At 48.0% G+C, this 26,602-nt stretch overlaps 1 protein-coding gene across 1 annotated transcript in view; it reads right to left on the bottom strand.

The window, feature by feature from the left end:
• Positions 1 to 7,138: 7,138 nt before the first annotated feature.
• The window catches only part of LOC119095814 (tektin-4), an 88,622-nt gene continuing 69,158 nt past the window's right edge, over positions 7,139 to 26,602 (bottom strand). Inside the window, exons 9-10 of the mRNA XM_037218667.1 lie at positions 16,301 to 16,382; positions 7,139 to 7,557 (exon numbers count right to left, since the gene is read on the bottom strand). Coding sequence (XP_037074562.1) covers positions 7,426 to 7,557; positions 16,301 to 16,382 — 214 coding nt within the window. The 3' untranslated portion in view covers positions 7,139 to 7,425. The remainder of the gene's footprint in view (positions 7,558 to 16,300; positions 16,383 to 26,602) is intronic.

Below are 26,602 nucleotides of genomic sequence, written 5' to 3'. Positions count from 1 at the left end.
TGTCCATCCCTTTGATAATTTTGAATACCTCAATCAGATCCCCTTTAAGCCTTCGATGTTTCAGTGAATACAAACCAAAGGCATTAACCCTACCCTCATATTCTAAGGCGACAATCACATTTATCTTACTAGTTGTTTTTCGCCGTGCTCTCTCCAGTTCATCTGTATGATTTTTGAAGCACTGGGACCAAGCCTGTACACAATATTCTAGGTGTGGTCCGACAGGCTAAGTACAGCTTTTTGATGACTTTCCTACTCTCATAATGGACACTCCTGTTCACAAATCCCAGCATCTGGAGTGCCCTCTTCCTGGGAGTCCCACATTACTTTCCGCCTTTAAATCCCTGCAAATTATATCTCCTGAGTCCTTTTCTTCCTCGATCTGGTCCATCTCTAGGCTTCCCATTTTATAGCTTATGTCCTTACTGCCAGAACTACCCAAATGCCTGACCTTGCACATATCATAATTAAATTACATCTGATCTTGATATACTTGAACCTTTGGCTCATTTTGAAGAGACTGCTGAAGAATCAACACACACCTGCTTACCTAGATCCTTGGTCCAAGGCATAAATATTCTTTGTCCAAGACAATCCTCTTGGTTCTTCAGAAGGCTCTTCAAAGCGAGCCAGCATTCTGTGCCTTGAAAGGCATGAAATCGAACAACTCCTCAGTTCCTCATCTCCGTTAGCATAATTATAATTCAAAAACGAAGACTGCCTTTACATTTACCGGGTTAATATGACTGCAGGATACTGGATCTTACTGGATATAGATGAAACTAGTGTATGCATACAACAGAAAAAAGTCGGTAGACAAAGTTACATTATTTGCATATCAGGTCTGAGTTGAAGAAAACTGGATTGGTTTGCTGTTATGGACTTCACAGACATGTATTGGAATTTCAATGCAGGACCATGCATTGAATCAAATCCAGTCCCTGAGAACTGTTAGCTATTTCAACACGTCCTGTGTAGTTGTATCCATTAGTTGTGCCTGCAAGCCTTTGCACATGACCTGTGTTCTCTGTGACCTGTGATGCATTTGACAGATTATGAGCAAAATATCAGAGTGTAGTTTTGCAAAATATTGATATCCTTTGAGTGGGCTGGGAAGGGATAAATAGCTGAACTTATTACGGTGTTGGGGACTGAACCTGAAGCGAATTAACTGCATAGAAAGCTACACCCATTGCAGAATCTGCCACTTGCTGCTCTGTTTAGAACTCATCCTCTCAGAATGTTGAGTCAAGCAACTGCACCTAACTGTAGGTTTGGTGGTTATTAAGCTATGGTGGTCTACTCTTTAAGCTACAGCATATTATGTGTTTTATGCTCATGAATAGTGTTTATGCCCATGAAATGTCTTGTATAGCTGGAAATCTTTATAATAAAATGCAACTTTCCTGTTTTATCATTTGAGTGCCAACAAATATCTTCTTCCCGGAAGATAAGATAAGTGGCCAGCGTGAAAACGTGTCGCTTGGTTTTGCCTGTGCGCCAGGTTGCTTCTGTTATATCACTCCTGATATTGGTCGCGGTCATGCTTTTGAGGCTATCTTTAAAGCAGTACATTCGTATGTTAAAGTGACGTATGAACGACGCCGCTTGTGTGCGCTAACACAGAAATCTTTGAGCAGTGTCAAGAAAATCAGTTTCTTCCTTTCCCCAGCGAGATGCTTGTGTAAGATCGCAATGCTGTTTCCCATAGGCCTAGACCGTCCATAAAATAGGCAAATTGTGGAGCACCAGGTCTTACTTTAGCGTGATCTAAGCATGGAAAATTTGAGGCCTGGAAAAGGTGGCGTTACGCACAGGTGTGGTTGCATAATTGATGGTACTCTCCGTGCTAAAACCCCTGAATTATGCTATATGCAACCACAACCAGGCCGAATAGTTCTAGTGCACACAATTTTGCACTTGGCTCGAGCATCACCCTAAGACACAAAATCTGAAAGAGAAATACCAGAAGACGATCGTATTTTCACGCCCTAAAAATAATTTCCACGCACGGATTCTCAGTATACATCAGTGACAGCCAATTGATCTTACAATACTGATCCATGCATTGCATTGCTGCGAATGTATATGGGCTAGGTGGCCATGCCACCATAAATGCATATGCATAGTTGTATAAGTGTATTCATATCACATAAAACCTCACCATTGTTATTACATCCACGTATCTTCCTGCTTGAGGTTTATGAGCACACGTTCATAACAGTCAGCTAATGGAATATAAATTAACTGGCCTCCGCTGTATCACCGACTTTCGCATTTGGTGTTGGCCTTTCAGTGGCCAGTTCAATGTTGCTGTGCTGCACCAGATTCCAGCTGAAGCGTTGGCGACAATCATCTCAGGAGTCTTGTACTTCCCCGAAACGTCTGCCTATCTGGCGCATCGCTCTGCCTTTTTGTGTGTGTCCGTATCCGTCTCCAATCTCCCTAGCAAAGCAATAAGGCGATTCACGTCTCAGCTGGCTGATGCTAGATATCACGGCGTTTTCTGTGTTGTTCCAGTAACCTTTCAATAGCGGCACCGTGCGAGTGCTATATTGAAGGTAACGGAGGACGCTGAATAGGAGAAGCACCTCAGAGGACGTTTAGGGCCGAGATGAGACGTAATATTATGAGCCATAAGGCCCTTGTCTTTTCCGATTTTACCCAAGGTTCTTCATCTTTTGCCCTTTGTGTCGCCGCGGCAAGGCGCGACTGACCCGGGTATTTATTGCTCTCGTACTTTTCATGCGACTCCATTAACACTGATTTATGGGTCTCCAGAACATATCACTTTTCAAAATAGTATAAACGAGTTGGTTCCGGCATGGTAGCAGCATCATGCCCTCCCAAGTTTCGGGAAATAATTTTTAACAGTGCCGAGCAGATGCATGAAATCTTCAACAGCGAAAAGGAGGCAAGCTTGACATATTCTGAAAAATGCTTGCTCCGGGATTTTTTGCCTCTACGTTCAGTAATTTGCAAGTTTCCATGCTGTTTTATATTGTTTTAGCCGATTTTATCGAATATCTTGACTACCTGCCAGTCGGGGTCAGTCCCATCTGCGCTATCACATCAGGTCATCATGAGGTGATGTGTGATATCACACCACGTCAAAGTGACGTGATGCGTGATATCACACCAGGTTATCCTCAGAGGTGATGTGTGACATCACGCCAGGTCACCATGAGAGGTGATGTGTTAATTTTGAACGGCGAAACGACACGATTTGAACGCCAATTTGAGATGAGTAAAACAACATAACCTACACATTTCCAAACCAATTTGTTCAAACTTCGTACGAACCAACAGGACACGGTAAAATGCACGGTTTTGTGACAAGGCTTCAACCTGACGTGGTCTTTACTTTGTCTGGACCCGTGACCTTGATTGAATGGACGGATGCATAGGCGTAAAAACGCGGTTTTGTCTGACGCTAATTGCAAAACTATGTGACGCATTTCATCCGAAAGTGTTCGCGATTGTTATGTTCTTACCTGGCCTGTGACGTCATCGCTTGCTTGCCAAATGGCGCCTCAGCGATTTGTGAGCGAGACTGACCAGGACTCTTGATGGCCGTCAGGAAAAAGATCCGATCCCACGACTGGGTCCTGATATACCAGCGGTGTGTTACTGCCGCCCCATCAGGCCGCCGTCGGAAGCCAAACGCTAGGAGGAGCCCAATTAAGGACATGTGCGAGAGCACTATCCACGTGGCAAGGCTATTCCAAAAACTTGGCACAAAACTAAAAACGTCCAGGAACCACGTCACATTCAAAGCTGAACTGGGGATTGCAGCACATCTGGCGACTGCGTAGCGGGCCGTCGGGAGCTGCCGCCACTCAACATCAACAAAGCTAGACTCGTCTGGCACGTCAATTGTGCAGCTCATTGACAGCCAGCAAGGGCCAAGAACCTCTCGATGCGTGTTAAGGCTCCCAATACGCTGCACACGCTGCGGTAGTCCAGCCTTATCGCTTGAGCTCTCCGATATTCAACGGCCGTGAATAAGTGGAAGCCGCTGGGTGACCCTGAACCGCTGGAACCCAATTCAAGACCGAATTGGGAGTGCCGTGAGTAGAGGACGCGAGCCATTCGCCAACAAAATAGCTTTGCTTTATTCACAAACAGAACTGCTTTTATTGGTGTAGTCCTCCAGAGCTATTATGGGACAACAAAACAGTTTTGGGGTGTTCACTACGCGCTAATGGTACGTTTTAGTAAGGGGGGCGAGCTAATTGAGTGATTTAGAGGCAAACATTTGTACCAATGACCGCACAATGCACAATGTTATGGAGACAGCAATTCGGGAACTTGTCTGCGAAGTAACGGCTCACAGCCATGACAACCGACACATGGCGACGTCGTTTTACTTACGTCAAACGACGCGAACAAATTAACGACTAAATCAGAGGCAAGCACAGTTAAAAGGCTGCGGGGCTAAAAGTTTGATAACCACATGCATACCACACACAGCCACATACAGCCACACCATCAGCCACACACAGCCACATACAGCCACACCATCAGTCACACATATAACATGCAACCATACACGGCTCACGTAAATATCTAGCGATTATATCTGCAGTCAGAATCGGAGTTCCGGTAGACGGCCTCCACCGGCTCAATGGCATTCGCTCGCTGTCACCTACGCTTTCAGTGTTGGCGCAGCGCGGCGGGCGCTTGCCGCGGCTTTAACGTGCTTCTCAGCGGGGGCGTTCGCTCGTGTCCGGCCTCCGTACCGCCACCGTGCACGGAAGCCTCCAGAACGACCCGAATGCGTGCATGAGTCGGAACTCGAGACCAAGGCTATAAAAGCCTCGCAACTGACGAGAGCTGTGGCGCACGCCATCACTAGCATGTACATTTGACATTGCTCGTCTCCTAGAACAGCTGCTCATTGTGTTGAGATTGACGGCCACCGAAACTATATTCACCATCAGTGCCTAAAGGGGATGTTGCCTGGCGTGGTCTCAGCTTCCATAGTTTCTGTTTTCTTCACACTATGTCCTCTGGTTACTTCAATATTATGTCGCTTTTCAAATTTGCAACTCCCATGCCATATGCGATCTCATAGGTCCCAGGCGAAACGTTGTGTCAGTTTTGGGTTGCCAAGCTAATTGTAGCACTTCGTAATGCATGCAGGCATAGCATCTTCTGTACAAGTCAAGTCTCGTCATTCCCGGTCTCGTGGCTTCAGCTGGGCTTCATGTTGTAGCTGGGACGGGCCTATCTTCCCCATCCGTCGGGCTCGGCCCATCCTGACAAATGATGCCGCTGGTGGCCGCCGGCAGCGGCGCGTGAGGTCAGCGGATTACCGCTGGGCTGGAGCGACCGATGGCGGCGCTCATCTGTTTACTCCAACGTCAAACAGGCGGCGCGAACAAAGCCCGGGCGTCGGTACCAAACAAGCGCTCCGGCACTGGCCGCCGGCGCTGTTCGCCGGCGGCCGCGCGGGGCGCCACACCTCCCCCCTCCCCGCTCCCCCGGGGCCGTGTCATACACGTGCATCGTCACGTAGCGTGTCTAAAGACCGTCGGGCATAAAAAGAAAATATTCGCTACTTTTATTTGCCTTTCATTTCCCCTCCATTCACCAGATGCCACCAAAAATTTGGGGACGATTACACTACATGCCGGAGAGGCATCCTCAGAAAACCATTGACCGCTTATGACGGCAAGATTTAATACTTTAGAAATTTGTAAGCTAACTGAAGAACACGCCACGTTTCCAACAATGCAGGCGAATCCTAAATGCGAGCCAAAGCCTGCCGTGCCACCATGCTGTAGTCCTTGGCGCACGGCCAGCGACCCTACGGCCCAGCGACAACTCGTATTTGCATGAGGTGAACGTTTATGCATTGGGTGTGCGCGAGGCCAGGCTGTTATAGTCGCGGACGGAGCATCGCCTGGCATCATACGCAGCGTAGTGAGGACGTACATACGCCCACAGCGTATATTCATGCGTACACCCACAGCGTATGTTCGTGAATTTTTTTGTGCGCATCCATCACATCTGACATCTGGCGGCCTTGTGCGCCATCAGGGTCTCCATTATTCATGGCCGCTGCCACGCAAAAAAGACCATGCCCCGCGCAGGCGTCTGTTTTTGTCAGCGTCCGCCTTTCAGAGGAGCCTTTTATCTTCTGGCGGCCAGTCGTGGAGATCGCCGGGTTCAGGGTGCAGCGCATCACTCCAAGCAGACAGAACCGCAAAGTGGGGGTTTTCAGCCTGCTCTCCCATCGGAGCCACACCCGCCACCTGACCCGTGCGAGATGGGCCGAGGCCTACGCCGTAGCCGTCTCTGAGCCCCGATCTGGCCGAGCGCAGGCTCTGGCTGCACGCCACCCGAGCCGACCTGTCCGTATGTTGCCTCGCCCGGCGCCGACGGTCCACACCCTGGCTGAGCCTCGCCTGATCGGAGCTGTGCCGTCTGCGTGACCCCAGCATGTGACGTCAGAGTGACCTCAGCACGTATCGTCTGCGTAACCTCAGCATGTGTCGTCTGCGTGACCCCAACATGTGTCGTCTGCGTGACCTCAGCATGTGTCGTCTGCGTGACCTCAGCAGACACAGAGGCACCAGCCCCTGGTCCCTTGCAATACACCTGCCCGATGGCCATGGAGCCAAACACGGCGGTGTTGAGCACGGCCGGTTTGGGGATCCATTGAATTGATGATAGCATTTCCAACTGAATGGCCCATGGAGACCTGACAGCAGTGCCATCAGGCTTGTCACCGGGCATAAGCTGCTGCCCCCGGCCATCGAGGCAAGCATCTGCAAATTATCGTCGGCTATTTGTGATGTCACTTCGAAAAAAACTTCCGATAATAAGCAGCCTGACTCCAGGGAAATTGATCGATCAGTGCAACAAGTCTGTGCCCGGGCCCGATGTTTTTGAACGCTTAAACGAAACATCAAGCCGCGGCCCTGAGCAGCTGCCGCTGTTGGCTGTTCTGCAGCACCATGCAGCTTGAATCATCAAGGACTAAGAAAATGCGCTGTTTTTGGCGAAAGGTGCAGTGCTCATTACGGAATGGGTTCGAAGTTTTGTACATTTGCATCATGATGTCATGAATGAGTGCCGTTAGCTCACTTCAAAATGTCAGTACTGTGACCGCTGCAGCCGAAGGACCGCGATTTCGCAGTGTGTTTATTGTCGGACTTTTGTTTACTCCTAGCAACACACTATATGTGCAAAAGACAACAAATCGGACGAAATTTGCCTCCATTCGCTGAGGACAGGTGCAGGCACATCACAAGCCAGAATTACGGACGAAGAGCTGGCGAGAGCCAGTAAAGCGATGGAGCATCGAAAAACATCCACCGCAACGTACAACCAATTGCGCCGGGGGCAATTTGATTATGCGACCACGTCTAGTCGCCTGGGGCAGACACCTCTGTGACGTCGGTCTGTGTGACGTCATCAGTATCCGTTGAGTCGCACACTGGACGGGTAGCGACTGCGGATCACCCGAACCTTGTCCTTGTCGATGCGAAGCGATTCCCGCTTCACGGCGACATCGTTCTCCAGCACGCATCGCCGATTCAGCAGCGTCTGGCGGGCAAAGGTGACGTGTCAGACGGACGTCATCGGGCCCACGTCAAGGGACCAGGTGACATCAGACGGGCGTCATCGGGCCCACGTCAAACCAGGTAACCAGGGTGCGCTGCAGTCTCAACTCATGACCATGGTAAACGTGAGCCATGGCTCCGAGCTTTGCGACTGAACAAGGACAATGTTTGTGCCTTTCAAGATGTAGATAAAGTATAAATACAAATATTGATTCAAATGCAATTTTGTGTAGCAGACAGTGGAAGGATGCACTTTCAGTGTAGAACCGGACAGATCTCGACAGTGCACTTTCACTCGCTGCATGTCTGACAAATCCCGTAAATCTGGGCCACCCTAATTTCACATAAGAACCCAATCAACACCCAGCTTTGTGGCTCGCTGTTTTAAAAAAAAGAAATATGGAGTAGAGTCGGCGGCAGTTTTGAGTATGCTAATGATATTCGTTTCGATAAAGGTATGCGGCCGAAATATCAATGCATCTGTCTCTCCAATCTCCTGGTTATTCTACGATGAAAAAGGCTATTGGTTTTGTCTTATCTACAGACATCCCACGTAAAAAGCACGTGGTGGTTCACCCTATCTTAAAGTCCGGTGATTCAGAAAACCCTCCCACCTATCGCACTGTTTTCATCTTTGCTGTCATTGCTAAGATCGCGGAGAAGGTTACTCACCATCAGACTCCACTGCTGAAACCACCTTGAACGCACCCAGCACGGTTCCAGACCTGGATATTTCACTGAAGCAGCCCTCCTGTACCCTGTCACCGGTTTATAGGTGACATGGAAGAGGGCAAACTTCCTTTGCCTATCTTGGAGAGACTCAGTCAATTGTTTTCTTATATCGCTGATTGCCTCAAAAATTGTTTATACAATGACAACTTTAATGCATTGATATGGTGTGGTCTCAAAACTACAGAGTGCCAGTTTCTCCTTCTCGTCGCTTGACAGTCATATTTCGGCTCAACGTTACGTCAACCAAACGACTCTTCCATGTAACCTCTCTATGGCCTATGCTTTCCACCTTGTTCGCCAACAACCTAAGTCTGCGTCTAAGTCTAAGTCACCGGCGTCTTTATCGCATAATACTCCAACGACGCGGTGATGCTGGTATCTGATCCCAAATATACCTCACGAGCGATGAGCAGCGACCGCCTGGCGTGGCTTCAGCTGTGACCGCCTGGCGTGGCTTCAACTGTGACCGCCTGGCGTGACTTCAGCTGTGACCGTCTGGCGTGACTTCAGCTGTGACCGCCTGGCGTGGCTTCAGCTGTGACCGCCTGGCGTGACTTCAGCTGTGACCGCCTGGCGTGGCTTCACTTGTGACCGTCTGGCGCGGCTTCAGCAGCGGCCGCCTGGCGTGGCCTCAGGTGTGACCGCCTGGCGTGGCTTCAGCTGTGACCTTTGCTTTTCTGATATCGCACATTGGTGAAGTATGCGTACGATGGCAGGCTTTCAAACCTTGTTTTCTGCGCCAGGAATTCTTGACTCGGGATCGGGAAAGCCGCATGGACTCCGATCATAACTTGGAGAGGATTCATAGGGGCATAGTAAGTATGGAAATAAAGTGGCCTGGAGCCGATTAGATGAGGCGATCTTTTTCAGACTCATCTGCAGGATTCGCGTCAACACAGTCCTAGAGGACTTCCTTCGATAGGTGCACCGGCGCATACTAGTCTCAAGCACTAAAAAATCAATCAAAATGCTTCCGTTCATATTGCACGCCAGATGTATAACGAAAACAAAGCCTTCGGACCTTCAACGCCACATCCTGCATTCGCATGATTAAACGCGATAAAGGCAGGCCATGTCCTTATCAGCCGCATGCTCCACGCTCACGTTTTCGCTCTCTCGCAGCGCGGGTGTCCCACTGAAGGGCAGCACTTCATTCGTCCACGCAATGCGTTGCCAAGGCGTTCTGTTTCAGTCAGCGGTCAGCACGACCAAACCGTAGCTACAACTGTTAGGGGGTCTGGAAACAGCATCAGAAACACGGCAACTAGCAGCCAACGGTGCTATCAGCAGACAGAACCAGTCTGAACTACGTAGCGTGTCTGTACCTCGTCTGTGGACTAGCATGTCGGTATTTCGAACACTTCTCTGTCCTGGCCATATCAAGGTCAGCTGATTTTTTCATGTACGAATGCAGGCAGACACAGTTCAAGTTGCGTTGCGCCCGAACAAAATTTACATCAACTGTCGTGGTATTTTTATCAGCTTTCAATGCTGCCCGCTGGCCCAAACATGCAGGCTAATAGCCTTTCTCACGTACGTGTTTCCACTCGATGCGGTAATTTTCCAGTTAGGGGTAGATATTAGAGTACACATTTGGGGTAGTTTTGCAGCAATGCGTAATACGAAGCTTGACAAACGGTTTATATTTGATGGAAGGGGGGGGGGGGGCAGGGGTACGTGATATCAAGATTGCCGCTTCAAGAAATGTCAAAGACTCCCGCAAGGAAAGGAACAGCTTGCCCATTTTGCCTCCTCAGAGCTTGAAACACTTAAATACGAAACACAACAGAAGGGCAGCTGACCTTAAGCTGAGTAGGCAACTATATAGTCCGTAGACAATAAAGCTCAGAAATCCCTCACCACACTACTGTTCCATTTGTGCCTATCCTAGATAAGAACGCATGTCATAAACTGTAAGCTAATGGTCTGACATTCACAGAATTGATTTTCGACTGCAGCATTGCAATACTAGATTGACATAAGAGTGAAAATCCTCCAGCTTCCGGTTTTCCGGCATTATGAGCTGAAAGTTCTCATGTTGAGTCAACAACTTTCAATATCACAGCAGGTACTGGTTAAACTACGTTGTTATGTCCAATGACGATTGTATCGGCGGTACCCAATACTTCAAGCTGTGCTCATCCTCAAAAGTGGGCTTACTATTGAGAATGAGCATAGCTGAGCACGACCAGGCAGCCAGGCGTGCCCGACCAGGTGTCCAGACATGCTGCTGCTTTCAATCGGCGCTGAGCTGCGAGGAGCTCTGGAGTACTCATTCGACGCACCTGGCAATCAAGTACTCTCTAGCCGCTCGCAGCACCGGCTGAACAACATCATCGGCCCAAACTGAAGACGTCAATACTCAGACACAGTCGCACTGGTGTTGTCGGGCATTTACGTCGGCCAGATCCGATGGGTTCGGCCCGTTTAGTGGTTGCAGCTGAATTTGGAGCCACTTTGCTGAATCCCTTGAAGTTTCAAACGACATCACTTCTAAGACGAGGAGAAAAGCCGTAATTTTGGTATTCCAAAATAAAGCCTTCAACCCAAACAGCTGTAAAACAGCGAGAGCATTGCCATTTTGCGACGGTACTCAGGCCTGGCACACAGGAACACTGGCATAAATACTGCGATGTTCTGCTGAGCACAGTTAGTTCAGCTTGTGCGGTTAAATCGTCAACGAGTTCCCGGCTTCAGTAAAAACCAAATTCAAGCAACACAAGTATAGAACAAACTATGCAGCTAATGCACGACTCCCAAAGATCACATGCCAGGGGTGCCACACACAATGAGTCGTCACCACCTCTGCGCGCAGCAGCAGGCTTGTGAGATTCGCTTTAAAACGAGACCAGTTCATCATGTTTCGCATAGTCTACAACAGGCGGCTGAACTACGTCATAGCCCCGTGACTAAGGCTACGCCTGTCGACAACGGTCCTTGTTCTTGATAGTTGTAGTTGTCTCGTCGGACGACTGATTTAGTTGTTCTGGACGTGCTCAAATGTTTGTCGCAGTTATTCCGTTTCTCCAGTGTACCGTGCGTACTGGTCTGGCCCTGTTCATGATATCCAAACGCGGTTTAACTAACAAAATGCGTAAACGTCGTCGCTCAGCTGAAATGGGATTGTGCTTTATTTTGCCTGTGATTAGGCCGGAGGAAGAAGAAAACCTTTGCAACTTGGTTTAGCTAGGTAGATTGCAATACATATTCCACGAATTGACACACTGCAGCAGATGTGCGACGTCTCTAAGTTTCTAGGTCATAACCTTGGGGTCAAAGGATGTCAAAAATGTCAAAATCCAGATTGGTGTCTCAAGAGCCCCCAGACCTCCTGATGCAACCACCACGAAGCTAGATACCTGTACTAAACAAAAGCTTAATGAGGTCAGTGACCTCCTTTGGCCTTTATAAGACCAAAGTGACCAAATACCTACGAGATCGCTCCTATCTTGCCATTCGAACAAGCGTCAGGCACTAAGCTGGGTAGTGGGTTCCTGAAAACAAAATATTGACCGGGGTCATTTTAGGTCATTGACCTACGCTGACTCTTAAAAGACCATGGAACATGTCTGTTGTGATCCCTATCATAAATACATTTTGAAATGAGCACCAGGAACTGCTATAAAACCAAGCTCGGGAGCAAAACATGTTGGTTATGCTCGCATGCATCCGCATGCATCCTGACCCCAGTTCAATGGAAATAGCTATAATTATAAATTCGATTGGTTTGTTATCTAAGAAACTATTTCGGAAGCGTTTGGTTTAGCGTCAATTATTCTGTTACATCACATTGAACAATTCCCAAGAAATCCCCTTCGCTGACAACCATGGATTGACTGTGTCCTGCCACAGGTCAACGACCTCACAAGGTGCACCTGTTTTTTACATAAAAATATTCGCTATTCAATTATCTACAGCTCTCAGCCACGCCGTTCGGAAATCATTCCGGAAAACCTTGGGGAAACAATTTGACCCTCACCCGAACGCGCGTTGAGTCCACTCGTTTTAGGTGTTCGCGGGATAAAAGGTGCTGGGTTTATTGCCGCGATAAAGACTTAAATGGAAATGTCTACAAAGTTTGATTACAAACAGGCATTTTGCCGCGTTGCCAGACCAGCATCATTTGATACCAACAAACATGAACCCATCCGAACGCAGATCGTGGGAAGCGTTCAGCATGTGCACAAAACTTGTGGTTCAAAAGTGAAAAGCGGAGCCCTCATTTCAGGCATGTGCGACATTGTCCTGAGATCGTTCTTAACTTAGATTTTGCTGATCTTCCTGAGATGACTTGCCAAACGCTGCTAAAACATTCAACCCTATATTATATCAGATGCACAGGACATGCATCAGATTTCGGCCCCGCCTCTTTTCGCGGCGTGATTTGTTTTCGTTGTGCAGGAACGATGAGTCCTCTTCGGCAAGAGCGCATCCATTGTACTGAGCTGCCAGGTAGTCTTCCAACATCACTTGGCTTTCTTCGGCGGTCTTTACGTCTGCGTTTTTGGTCTTTGTTTTATATGCGTCGCTTTACTGCTTCAGTCCTCTGTTGGTGTTCTACTCTAAACTTAATACGCGCCCGGGTGGCCGGCTAGATACCCTTCGCTCGGGTAGGAGTGGGACATCAATTTGACTCCCCTGAGATCTCGGGAACTAAGAAAGCTGGAAACACCAAATTCACAGGGTATCCTGACCTGTAGGTGAACTCACTTAGGTCATAGTTTGAGGTTCTAGGTCATGACCTTCAGGTCAAATGCGGTCAAACAATTTCAAATTCCAGGTGGGTCTTAAGTGCCTCCAGAACTTAGGCAACTATTTTTAAGCAAAAGGTCAAAGGCTCATTTAAGGTCAGTGACCTTATTTGACCTTTTGAAGGTCATGGTAACTAAAATCATACAAGACTGCTCTGAGTTTCGAATTTGAATAAGCGACAAAGATAACGCTAGGCAGTATGTTCCTAAAACAAAATGTCGACACGGGTCACCTTCGGTCAATGACCTTTTCTGACATCAAAGAAGTCAATGGAAGATGTATAATGCGGTTCCTGTTGTCAATCAATTCGAAATGAGCACCACAAACTATCCCATACAGCAAGCCCTACAGTAATAAATCGGGCTGGTTGTGGCCTTGGTCTGATCTCCATGCCTGACCTCAGGTCAACGTGATTTGCTCATGTTATATTTGTGGTGTCCAAGAAAGCATTCCAGAGATGTAAGGCTTCGTCAAACGCTCTGTTATTGTATCAGATTGGAAGATTCCCTACAAATTGCCTTCGCTGAAACCATGCCCTGACTTTGACCTGCCATACGTCAGCGACCTTGCAAGGTACGTCTAAATTTGTTATGTCAAACGATCCGCTATTAAATTTTCTACAGTTATGCAAAGTTTGGCGCGGCGTAGCCGCGCCATTCAGCAACCGTTCTGGAAATACCGTCGGGGGAGTCAATTTGACCCCCACCCGAGAGTATCTCGACGTTTATAAATGCTTCTGTGTTGTACGTAATGCACGTTTTCAATATATATATATATATATATATATATATATATATATGATTAAAAATATATTAAATAACATGAATATAAAAAAATTAGGTAAAAAATGTGTTAAATATATAAATAACATAAAAAGATACAATTTATTTCTTCCAGACAACCAGCTGATTCGAACTTTTAAAATCCGTTGCCGTCTTGCCCGATTGGGAGAACAGCTTACTGATCTTTTTGCTTTTTTAATGGATGCTAAGTTCCAGGTTTTGGTGCTTGTCGGTACAAGACACGTTCTCGATGATGGTTTGCCAAGTGACGCGTTCGTTGACTTAATTCGCAGAGTTCATTTGATTTTTGGAGAGAAATTTGATGCGTTCCTTTTTTTGGCTTCTCTTGTTGCTTGAAATATCGTTGCCCATCATATTCCCGGTTCAGATGGTGTCGGATTTATTTGCACACTTGTGCATTTGAGTATATACACAATACATACACATTATGCATGCTATATATGTCTAACATATGTATAGTATATATATATATATATATATATATATATATATATATATATATATATATACAGATGCGTGTGTGTGTGCGTGTGCGTGTGCGTGTGCGTGTGCGTGTGCGTGTGCGTGTGCGTGTGCGTGTGTGTGTGTGTGTGTGTGTGTGTGTGTGTGTGTGTGTGTGTGTGTGTGTGTGTGTGTGTGTGTGTGTGTGTGTGTGTGTGTGTGTGTGTGTGTGTGTGTGTGTGTGTGTGTGTGCGTGTGTGTGTGTGTGTGTGTGTGTAAGCTGTTTTTTGTATTCAGTGACTGCCGCAGCCAGTTTTAGCGGCTAAATTGAATGCCTCACCACTTCGCAGTCACGCGTCACACGCCAGGCGTGCGGGCAGCCTCTTGATAGATGCACCCCATACGCATAAATCGCTCGCGGTTTGCTGGCACCAGGCCGAGCGGCCGCTCCGATGGCCTCAGTGTCCACCGGCGGCGTATCCTGGATGTAGACGATCCTAGTGTGCAGCCGTTGGGTGCTTATTCCTCTTCCTGACACGCCTTCGGGAATTCGGTGCCGCTCTGGCTCCCGGCAGTGTGATCGAATCACAATCCTCCTCACGTGATCTTGTCCGTGGGACACCTTCGCGCTGAGACGTTTTTATTTCTGTGTCTTGCCTAGCACATCCAGGAACTCGGCATTTGAAATAATCGAAGACATACGGGAAATCTAATTTCCATGACACTGAATAATCGAAAGCGATGCAAGGCACAGAGCTGATTGGGTCTGGCCTGAAGACTACATTCGATGCCTGAGCTGACACTGAGCGGAGCTGACAATGTACCGCAGCCACGGTAGTCGCCCGCTCACCACAGCTGAAAAGCTCTGAACCTCGCGCTGGCAAACGAGCTTACATCGTGGCTTTCCTGGAATAGCTACTAAAGCAACATTCCCAGTCATTCCTAATGGTATCTAGCGAGTTCGACGAGTAAAAGAACACCACTGCAGGAACTGCAGACATGACAACGATAAATTCTGCAGGAATTTAGTTGCGTTGACCTGAACCAGTCATTTTACCGTAAAATGTTGCCCAAGTTTCACTTCACAGAATGCGGAGATTACGGGTAACTGGAGCTAAGCAACGATAATCGTTGTGGATCAACAATTAGGTCATAACGTACACCTGTACACACAATGCTAAACACAAAAAGGCCCAGACAGATTAATAATCGAGTTAAGCACACAGTGGCGTGCATAACTACTAATATCATTAACCTCCAGACTCATCAATTCAAGGTTTACCCATGCGCGAGCAATATGTTTATGCAATCCGTAGATTCGAGCCATGAAATATCTGGGCCCGAATTGTAATGCTTGGCGCAGCATGCACTGGCAATCGAATCGTGCCGCTGAGTTTTGAAGGAAAAATCTTTCCTGCTCTCTCTCTCTCTCTCTCTCTCTCTCTCTCTCTCTTCCTCTCTCTCATCGCTTCTCTCTCTCTCTCCTCTCTCTCTCTTCTCTCTCTCTCTCTCTCTCTCCTATCTTCTCTCTTCTCTCTCTTCTCTCTCTCTCTTCTCTCTCTTTCTCCTCCCTCTCTCTTCTCTCCTTCTCTCTTTCTCTCTCTCTCTTCCTCTCTCTCTTCTCCTCTCTTCTTCTCTCTCCTCTCTCTCTCTCTCGCTTCTCTCTCATCTCGCTCTCTCATCTCCTCTCTCTTCTCTCCTTCTCTCTAGTCGCTCTCTCTCTCTCTCGCTCTCTCTCTCTCTCCTTCCAATGCCCACCTGAACGCCACCTGGACCAATGTCATTTTTCCCGCCTCCTGCGGGGTAGAAGAAGTGCTGACACCTTAGGTCGCATCAGGCCCTCATCACCCGAGACGGAGCCAGTGGAGCCGCCACGCCGTACGATAACGTCGACCGATAGCGCGCGTCAGCAATGCTCCCGGTCGAGTGAGACAATACCGGACTCGGGCCCGATCGATATCGCCCGGCCATATGTGTACGGCGGGGGATTGCACCGACCTGCAGGTGTCGCTGGGCGTCCGACAGTCGCTGTCGCAGCAGAGCCAGCTGCTTCGGCAGCTCCAGCAGCTCCACAGCCAGGCTGGCGGCACGACAGAGAGGCCGGTCAGACAGGCGCGCGGCGACGGCGCAGGCTGGCGCCGTACCGTATCCTTCCATCACATCACATGAGCGGCGATTGGTGTGCGGCACCAGATCACCATGCCATGTTTTGTTAGGCTACTATATTACACTGGCATTCCATGATGTAAGTTTGGCTCCCGGGCCTACAACCATCTTTGCAGACCACATTTTGTTCTGCAGGCGTGTTGGAAAGCCATGATCAGTATCACCACATACATTTCAAAGACTCATGTTTGAGTGCGTGGTATCTAAATTGCATGTCATGGTTTTCTGAAAGCATGTTTCAAGCTCGTAGTACGCGTTCATAACGTGCTGCATTATCCACCTGCCCTCGCAGCCGTTCGTGACACTGGTGACACGTGACACTTCGTTACACTGCGGACTTGCCTAGCCCGGGGCGTGGCCAAGTTTTTGAGAATGATATACCCCTGGTCTCCAGCTGATGATTATGTTCGTCCATGGCGTCATGTGACAGAGATGTACAGCAAATCACCGCGATGACAGCTCTCGGAGCACTGTCACCGTTGTAACGTCACCACGTTTTCAAGCGTCGTCACTCCATTAATGTCCGTGTTATTGCCGCATTAAACAGTGCTCCAGTGAAAGTCAGAGCTGAAACAACGAACGCAACATACCGCTGCGAGCGTGTTGGTATATCGAGAACGGCCAGTAATAGTCTTCAGGCAAGTTCAGAACTTAGCGCAGTGGGTGCGATAACCTTGACAGACTATACTTTTAATCTTTGAATTGATAAATGCTGCTTCCAATGCTTTAAATGCCCCTTGACGTAAAAAGCAGTGTGTTGTGGAAGACATTCGAATAAATCGCGTTGGGGATGACAACCACTTTCAAGATCGACAGACGTTTTTCCGTGTAGGGGATAGCGTGGGACAGGGACAGCTTTTTTGTTCATTTTGGGCTTGATGTTCTAACCTGGCGCATGTGCACTCACTGTGAGAGAACGGTTCTTCGATCACCGCTGTACCACCTTTAAGAACAATAATAACCCTGTTGGTTTTGACTCAAACGCTTATCATGGTTTTGATCTTCTTGGATTAGCTGCTGGAGAGAAAAATTGTGTAGTTCCCATGGACATAATGAATGCAAGCTTAACACGCGCCCGGATGGCCAGCTGCATACTGGATGGCCTTCGCTCAAATGGGGGTCAATCTGACCCCCTGAGATCTCAGGAACTAAGAGAGCTGGTGACACCAAATTTACAGCGTGTGTTGGCCTGGACCTGAAATCACTCAGGTCAAAGTTTGAGGTACCTAGGTTATGAGTCAAGTAAGATCAAACAAGGTCAATCTCCGGGTTGGTTTCCAAAGTGCCGCCAGAACCAGATATCTGTTCTAAACAGGTCACACGATCATTTAAGGTCAGTGACCCTGTTTGACCTTCAGGAGGTCATGGTGACCAAAAGCATACAAAACTGCTTTGAGTTTTGCATCTGGATAGGCCGCAATTATTATGCTGGGTAGTCTGTTCCTTAAAACAAAATGTTGACCCGGGTCATTTTAGGTCAGTGACATATTCTGACCTTTCAGAAGTGCATGGAAGGCGCATAATGCGGTTCATAACATTAATGAATTGGAAATGAGCACTAGAAACTACACCATACAGCGAGCCCTAGAGAGCAAAACAGATTAGCTTTGACATTGGTCTGACGTTCAAAACTGACGTTTGGTCAATTGAACTTGTTAATATAATTGTTGCGTTGCAAGAGAAAGTATCTCGGAGATGCATGGTCTCGTCTAATATTCCGTTGTTACATAAGATTGAATGATTCCCTAGAAATCTGACTTAGCAGAATCTATGGCCTGATTTTGACCTGTCGTAGATCAGCGACCTTACAATGTACATATAATTGTTTAATGTCAGGCGATCCGCTATTCAAATGTCTACAGCTTTGCAAAATTTGGCGCAGCTGTGCCGCACCGTTCGGGAACCATTCTGGAAAAACCTTTGAGGCGGGTCAATTTGACCTCCACCCGAGCGCGTGTTAAAGAAACAATGGTTGATGGGGACATCACAACCCGCCCAGAGCAAGAACATAGATAGCTGGCCTATTCTACGTCAATAAGCCGTCTGACGCCGACGTAACATATGCATCAGAAAGGTTCCGTGAGATTAAATGTAGTAGCCCTTTTTGTAAAGGATTCCGGTGCAAAATTTTTCAAAACTTTTTAAAAGCTTTCCTGTGCTTAGTTTCTAATCGCAGGTCCGTCTTCAACGAATTTCGGCTGGAAATGTTTCGCAGAGATTTAAAAACATGTTAGTAACAGCGCACATTGTTTGGCTTATAAGTATGATAATGCTTTTATGGACAAGTGTAATAGGCATCCTTGTGTGTGTGTTTATTTCCTGTGCCAGATCTCTTCATACTGAAAAATTTCAACACTTTTTGAAAACATTCCGTGGCGTCTCTGGGGCAGACGCCACATAATAAACTTCTATGTCTTTGTAGTTTTCTTGTTCACAGGTATGCAGCACTCACAGAGCCTACTTTCGGCGTTTACAGAGCTTACAAGGCTTGCGCGCCTTGACATTATCCAAAATGAATCATCCTTGAATAAAATGATCCGCCAAACCCGACTTGCTCCGTACAACACCAATGCAGACAATATTGATGCAGCCAACATCCAACGCCCTCGTCCGATTCACATCGTTGGTTGCCAGGCTTAGTATTGTCCTAGAATTTGGGTGAACTAAAGGCATGGACTGAAGAAATGTCTACAACGGATCTCGTTTAATATAGCAAAAAACCTATTCTCAGTGGGATGCACGTAGCTTGCCTACGATGTGCTAATGACATTGCATGGAAGCAATAGTTTCCTTGCTGCAATGTTTAGCATGTGCTAAGGCTTCTAAGAGTCATTTAAAAAAGGTATTTAAGATATTTCAGTGTATTAATCACCATGAAAACGACCAGTGTGAAGTTATGTACCTGTAACGCTCGCGATGCTTGCTTTGCAATGGGAACATGTTTTCCAACGTTTAACAACTTTGGGTGTGAGCGAGAAAAAATAATCTCGTAAAATCCGCAGCATGTGGGAGAGGTACGCTTCAATCGTTTTGTCAACTTTAGGCATCGCATGGGTTGCCATATCTTCGTGACACCTACAATTTTACAACACAAATTGCAGCGGTTTTCTCACATGTCCGCGCAGTATCCGCGCCTCGTGCAAAGTAATGACTTAGTTTCAAGAAGCTTCATGAAAAGCGAAGCAACGAAATTAGGCCAAATTTGGAATAGATTCGTTAAAGTCAGTTTCAAGAAGGCATAATTCTACAAATTAACTAAATCAAGACTATGAAAATTTTCTACGAGACCCATGGGGGTAATTCAACAAGCCAACGAAAAGTTGCTTCATAGTGAGATTATTGCAATACATAAATTACAATGGCAACAAAATGACACTTTTTGACGTAACAAAATGGGACACAACTGTTTTCACAACATACCGCTGACAAAATGGACAACGTGCGGACCACAGTCGAAGAGTTTTGCATCCCTGTTTGAACATGTAACTGGCAAGGTATCTACGAGACAAACGCCCAACTGATGTAATAGACACCTGCATATGAGCCAAGACTGAGGCCATTATTGGCATTCAACCTTCATGATTGCAGTTCCCAAAACTGATGATCGGGAGCACAAATGTAGAATATTTATTGACTTGTTTATGGGTTAAATGCATGGTTCTGCCCACGAGAAACTGACGTTAAGACTCATGCATATTAACCTATTCCAATGAGCAGCAATGGCGCGCCCCACCAGTGCTGCCTCCAGGCAGAGACAGTGAGGGAGCCATCCACATTACCGACATTGCTCTGAAGTCTTGGGTGCAATGAGGAATGCTCAGCTGCTACTGCAAGCCGTCAAGTAAAGTCACAGACATCGGTCGTCACGCATCATCTGCAAAAGCGCACCAACTGACTCTTGCTGCCCCCCCCCGGCTTAATTCAAGGTGATAATCCCGATAGGTCACAGTGACTTTGTGATAAAACCTAAAATGCAACAATGTATGAAATACACTGGACGTACTGTGTCCATGGCCTGATTTACTTTAAACGCTCTCCAATATCGAGGGCTAAGGTGCCCAATCCGAATCTCGATCGTCCTGCACGTACTCACTGATATGCCGTTGTTGTGGTTAAATGACTGCGCCGATTGCTGATATACATCTCAGAAGTACTCTGATTGCCACACTGGAAGCTCTGAACGATCGCAACTTTTTACTGCGACGGTGAAGTAAAAAAAAAAACACTCAAGCAATCAAAGCTGGGGGTGGATTCAGAACAATATCCAGATAGAGAATCTTAAATTTCAAAGGCCACGCAATGGGATGATGCCTGGCAACCAAACCAAATTTTAGCGGGATTTCTGGGGGGGGAGCAAGCTCTCGTACATTTGATGTGTAGCAGGGATGTAGCGAGGGGGGGGGGAGGGCGCAGGAACATGAACCCCCAGAGCCTAGATATTTACAACATACACTGGGCAATGTTGCTGCAATTAGGTCCAAAGTGTCGGGAGCCCGGAGCAAAGTCGACAGTTACCTCCACCACCGCCTACCTCCTCTTTAATGAAACTTATGACTATGGTCGCTCCCCAGTTGCCCAGAATGCTGTCTCAGTGGTGGGAATTCGCCTCCGCAGTGCACGCGATTCAAAGACACCAGAACAGCTTAGGCAAGTGTGCTGGTCTATTCACGGTATAACGTGCACGAGTTCAAAAATGAAACTTGGCACAGGATCCCAGTTCCACGCGTCAGGACCTGGCTGAAACGCGACGGAGGTCGTGGCTCGGTTCAGGGTTCCTTCCTTTTTCGTGATAGGAGGGGCCTCGGGACAATGACAAAACTAACAACAAGAACAACGACAGGGGTGCTCATGAAATGGATAATGACCAACGTAGTGTACTAGTTTCGCTATAATCCCTCGACCGCATTGAATTTCAATATAACGTTGAGCCATGAAGGGGGTTGGGTGTACCCCTCTGCTAGCGGCTTTGTGACGAAATTATGCGTATTTGGCAGCTGCATTACGAAGAAATCTGGGAAGAATATGAAACGGTTGGGCTTGGCCACGGGTTCCATCTATCCCTCCCCCACATAACCACAACGCTCAGGCCTTCAAACCAGCCCCCACCCAGGCAATGTCGCTGGGCGTGGCCACCGCTGGAGTGGCTGGAAGAACCTTCCGACGGTGGCTCTTTCAAACCTCGTCCCGCTGCTGTCCGAAGCCCAGCAACTTTCGGGTAGATTGAGCTATTTGAGGTGTTGTTGCGACATTACGACCATACCCATATCATATGATCACTGCAAAGGCATGCCAATCGGTAACTTTCGGGCATTAACTTTTGCTATTCTAGCTTCAACTTGTGAGAACTAAGAGGATGAGCTCCGCATATGTTTTAGCTACCCTAACTTCACCGGCATTCGTCAAAGTGCGGCAGATATCGTAAGCACAGAGTAGTTTATGCAGAAGACATTGTTCATAGTTTGCCCACTCTATGTTTGGGTCAATACATTTTTGTAATTTTCCTCCGTTTTCCAATTTTTGAGACTTTTCAGCCGATAATCCACGATTAATTTCCCACATCACCAGCTCTACAGTTCCACCCACTTCTCAAATTGCGAGGAATCACGCCACCACTAGAACAAAGTGTACGCGATCTGACGAAATTACGAATTACGAATCTACGAAGCTATGAACTTTCGTAAAACAGCCTGTTAACGCTTCGTAATTTTACATGGCGTAGTTTTGCATGTTCGTTGTTCGTAAGTTCCCGTCTTGAAACTAGGTCAAGGTCAAGTCAACTCGTCGAGTTCGAAGTAAAATCGTGAGAGTAACACGCCAAAATTGGACCTTTTTTCTGTTGATGAAACTGGCTAAAGAGGTAAACGATAACTCGCATCAGTGCCCCATGACATCATCCAATGGCCATGTGGGAATCATGTAGTGTCAAGGTTGCGTCCAAAAAATGAACCCGATAAAGACGGATCACATAAGCCCTTTTCATGCAAGCATAATCAGACAGCGATCTGATTTGGTGCCAAATCTGGAATGAACGAAAACTGGGATAAGCAGAAGCGAAATCCATGGTTTGCCATTAGGACAATATAACTAGGGGCGTTTCACCCGAAGGCGGTTTTGTGTCACCACAATGTAACTGCTCGTCATTTTATGCCCGTCGCGCTTGTTTAATACATTGGGACCAAACACGCGAACGTGAAGCGACAAATTGCTACATAATGACGCGACAAAACTGTTTTTGGTATAGCGATTATGGGGTACTTCGATACGCCTGACGATGCACGGCGGGTTTCGCCCGTGTTTGATATATTTTCCGTGCATTTTGGAATAAGGTTTCCGTAGAATGCGTCGAGACGAAAATAAGGTACCAGTGGAATGAACACAAGCATGGAAAGAGCTATCAACGCGCGTTTTTTCATAGCGAATTCTATATTCCACCCCGTTTTGGTCCGATCTGGTGTAGCTGAACCATATCTGGGTCACTGAGCTATCGTAAACTGACCCCCAAACTTTCAGAGAACCCTTCGAACTGATGTGAGAGAAGATATTTGAAGAAGTATGAGTACAAAGAAGTATGAAAAATATCAGCCCGAACCGCTGTGCAGCTATCCCAAACGCTGTCATTAATGGATGGGATACTGCCCCCATTTGCCAGTGCCGCGGTTCAGTAACGCCCGCGAGCTAGCTGGCTCAGTGAGATGAGCGGCTAAATCGCGGTGAGGGACGGCTATACTTTCGACACGGCTCGAAATTTGGAAGAACGTAAGGCTTCTTAGTGCTCTTTCTTTGTCAGACGATGCAACAGGCGTCATGTAACGTTCCACGAAACGTTTGAGGACTTCCTGCCATTTTCCTGCGGCACAAGTCACCAGGGATGTAGTTTTGCATCATAGGCTAGGGACTGATGAGAAGTGGTTAAACCTGTTACCCAAAAACAGAATAAACAGAGTTATCCTCATATTTGGACCACTTTCTTCTGAAAGGGAATTGGAAACTACACTGCTGGGTGGAGCAATATTGACAAGAACCCTCGTTTACCAGAAGTCCTTTCACGCCAGGTCCAAAAGGACAGCTCACTACTTTCCCTGTAGCAAAATGACACCAATGATGTGAGAAATAAAAAGGCCTCATACCCAACTGTTTGTTAGCTTATTGCCGTGCCGTTCCTTCACGAAAAACTTAGGACGACAGCGGTGGTGCACCCTACGCCCGTCCGGACGCCCAGGCGCCACTTTTCAAGCGCACCTTGAGGCGGTGTGAGTCCAAAAGTGCGGCTTCAAATCTGGATGTCATCACTTGGGATTGATGATAACGAGCTACCACTATCATGCTGTTTTAGCTCAGCTGTCTTAGTCCAGTGCTCACCGTCCCGTGCGTTAGCCTAGGGTCATTTGGCTGGCAATGTTGAGTCCAAGCCGTTCAAAAAGCAACCACGCCGGTTCCCCTGTGCACAGCAGGCCCCTGTAACACTTTGATAAGCCATTTCACTCCTCGGATGCCTTTATCAAACCCGAATTCACTGTCATTACCGGTCCGCACTCGCTGCGGGGCGTCAGAATGCCACAATGCCCTTGTGACTTGACCATACAGCAGTCCCCAGCGCGCGCCCAGGCCTCCGGCCGCCCTGACCCTGTTGGCCCCAGCAGGAATCATGGTCATTGGCACGCATCCCGGCCATGTGCAAGCTCATGTATATGTTAATGTAATATTTGGTTAACTTGTGGACCGAAGCTCGTGGGAATGCGCGCATAACATGCATTGGACGCATACACAACGCATTAGGCTAATACAATACGGCAGATGTCGAACCTGCACACGCTGAGCTTGCGGAGTTGTGTTTACCTGTTATCTTGCGAAACGCGTCGGCCTGCGGTGAAAGATAGCAACATTATGCAAGCATGGGGGGTAGAAAGAGAACATAAATGCGGGGGAGATGTCTGCTCCCGTGTTTGTATGCCAGCATTAAAAGACGTGTGGAGATCCAGGCGTGGGTCGGCCGTCGTTGCAGTTTGATCCCGCAAAGGTTTTTCCGGAATGGTTTCCGAACGGCGAGGCGTAGCCGCGCCAAATATTGCATAGCTGCAAACAACTGAATAACGAATCGTTTGCTATCAAAAATTTAGACGTACCTTGTAAGGCCGCTGACCTATGGCAGGTTGGAATCAGGCCATGGTTTCAGCGAAGGCAATTCCTAGGGAATCGTTTAATCTGGTGCAACAACTAAGTGCTAGATGAAGCCATACACCTCTGAGATGCTTTCTTAGGCGACATTAGTATTGAATTAGCAAATAATGTTGACCTAAGGTCAGGTATGAGGGTCATACCAAGGTCAAAACCAACCTATCTTATTGCTCTGGGCCTTGCTGTCTAGGATGGTTTCTGGTGCTTATTTCGAATGTGTTGATAGCAGGAACCGTTTTATACATCTTCCATGGACTTCTTAGAGTTCAGAATAGGTCATTGACCTAAAATGACCCAGGTCAACATGCTGTTTTTGGGAACATACTGCCCAGCGTAATCTTTGTCGCTTATTCAAATGCAAAACTCAGAGCAGTCTTGTATTATTTTGGTCACCATGACCTTTAAATGGTGAAACAAGTTTACTGACCTTGAATGACCATGTGACCTTTTCTCAGTAACAGTTATCTAGGTTCTGGGGACACTTTGGAGACTCACCTGGAATTTGGCCTTGTTTGACCTTGCTCAACCGGAAGGTCATGACCTAGAACCTCAAACTTTGGCCAACGTGAGTTCACATACAGGTCAACGCACCCTGTACATTTGGTATCTCTAGTTTCTTAGTCACCGAGATCTCAGGGCGGGGGGGAGTGAAACTGACCCCCTACCCGAGCGAAGGGTATCTGGCCGGGCACCAGGGCGCGTGTTAAAAGGTGGGAGCAAACTTCTCGTTTGCATTCACCATGCATGTAAAAGAATATTTGATGTTACCCCTTCTCTCAGATTCTGTTGGGGGGGGGGGGGGGAGGCACAATCCCCTGTGCCCGGCTTCGCCGTCTATCGGACCGAGGAGCGGCTCAAAGCCAGAGTCGCACTCCGCGCTGCTTTGTTCGCATTCGATGCTGCGGGAGGCCATCAGATCGTCTCCGTCCTCCAGCCGGACGGACATCCCGAACTGTCTTCGTCCTCCAGTCGGACAGGCATCCCGAACTGTCTTCGTCCTCCAGCCGGACAGGCATCCCGGACTGTCTCCGTCCTCCAGCCGGACAGACATCCCGAACTGTCTCCGTCCTCCAGTCGGACAGGCATCCCAAACTGTCTTCGTCCTCCAGCCGGACAGGCATCCCGGACTGTCTCCGTCCTCCAGCCGGACAGACATCCCGAACTGTCTCCGTCCTCCAGTCGGACAGGCATCCCGAACTGTCTTCGTCCTCCAGCCGGACAGGCATCCCGGACTGTCTCCGTCCTCCAGCCGGACAGACATCCCGAACTGTCTCCGTCCTCCAGTCGGACAGGCATCCCGAACTGTCTTCGTCCTCCAGCCGGACAGGCATCCCGAACTGTCTCCGTCCTCCAGCCGGACAGACATCCCGAACTGTCTTCGTCCTCCAGCCGGACAGGCACCCCGAACTGTCTCCGCCCTCCAGTTGGACAGGCATCCCGAACTGTCTCCGTCCTCCAGCCGAATAGGTATCCTGAACTGTCTTCGTCCTTCAGCCGGACAGGCATCCCGGACTGTCTCCGTCCTCCAGCCGGACAGACATCCCGAACTGTCCTCGTCCTCCAGCCGGACAGGCATCCCGGACTGTCTCCGCCCTCCAGTCGGACAGGCATCCCGAACTGTCTCCGTCCTCCAGCCGAATAGGTATCCTGAACTGTTTCCGTCCTCCAGCCGGACAGGCATCCCGAACTTTCACAGCCGTTCTGGACCTGGTGCGCGGGCCGCGTCCAGGGTTCCCAGCTTTCCAGCGGGCCATGATACTGGCATGGCACATGGCTTAATCAGGCGGATCGTGATCTGACGGGATCGGTAGCCTCAGGCACACCCGCTATAAAACCGTTCCACTTCTTTACAGTTATCCAAGATGGACAGTGACAACTTTCCTACTTCTGGGATTCGCTCCTCTTCCAAAACCACGCTCTCGCCGCAATGCGTTCGCCTAGGGTTTCTTGGGGAAGCAG

The sequence above is a fragment of the Pollicipes pollicipes genome, unplaced genomic scaffold, assembly GCF_011947565.3.
Source record: "Pollicipes pollicipes isolate AB1234 unplaced genomic scaffold, Ppol_2.1 Scaffold_4219;HRSCAF=4965_pilon_pilon_pilon, whole genome shotgun sequence".
Lineage (NCBI taxonomy): Eukaryota > Metazoa > Arthropoda > Thecostraca > Pollicipedomorpha > Pollicipedidae > Pollicipes > Pollicipes pollicipes.
This window is presented reverse-complemented; position numbering and strand designations above follow the sequence as displayed.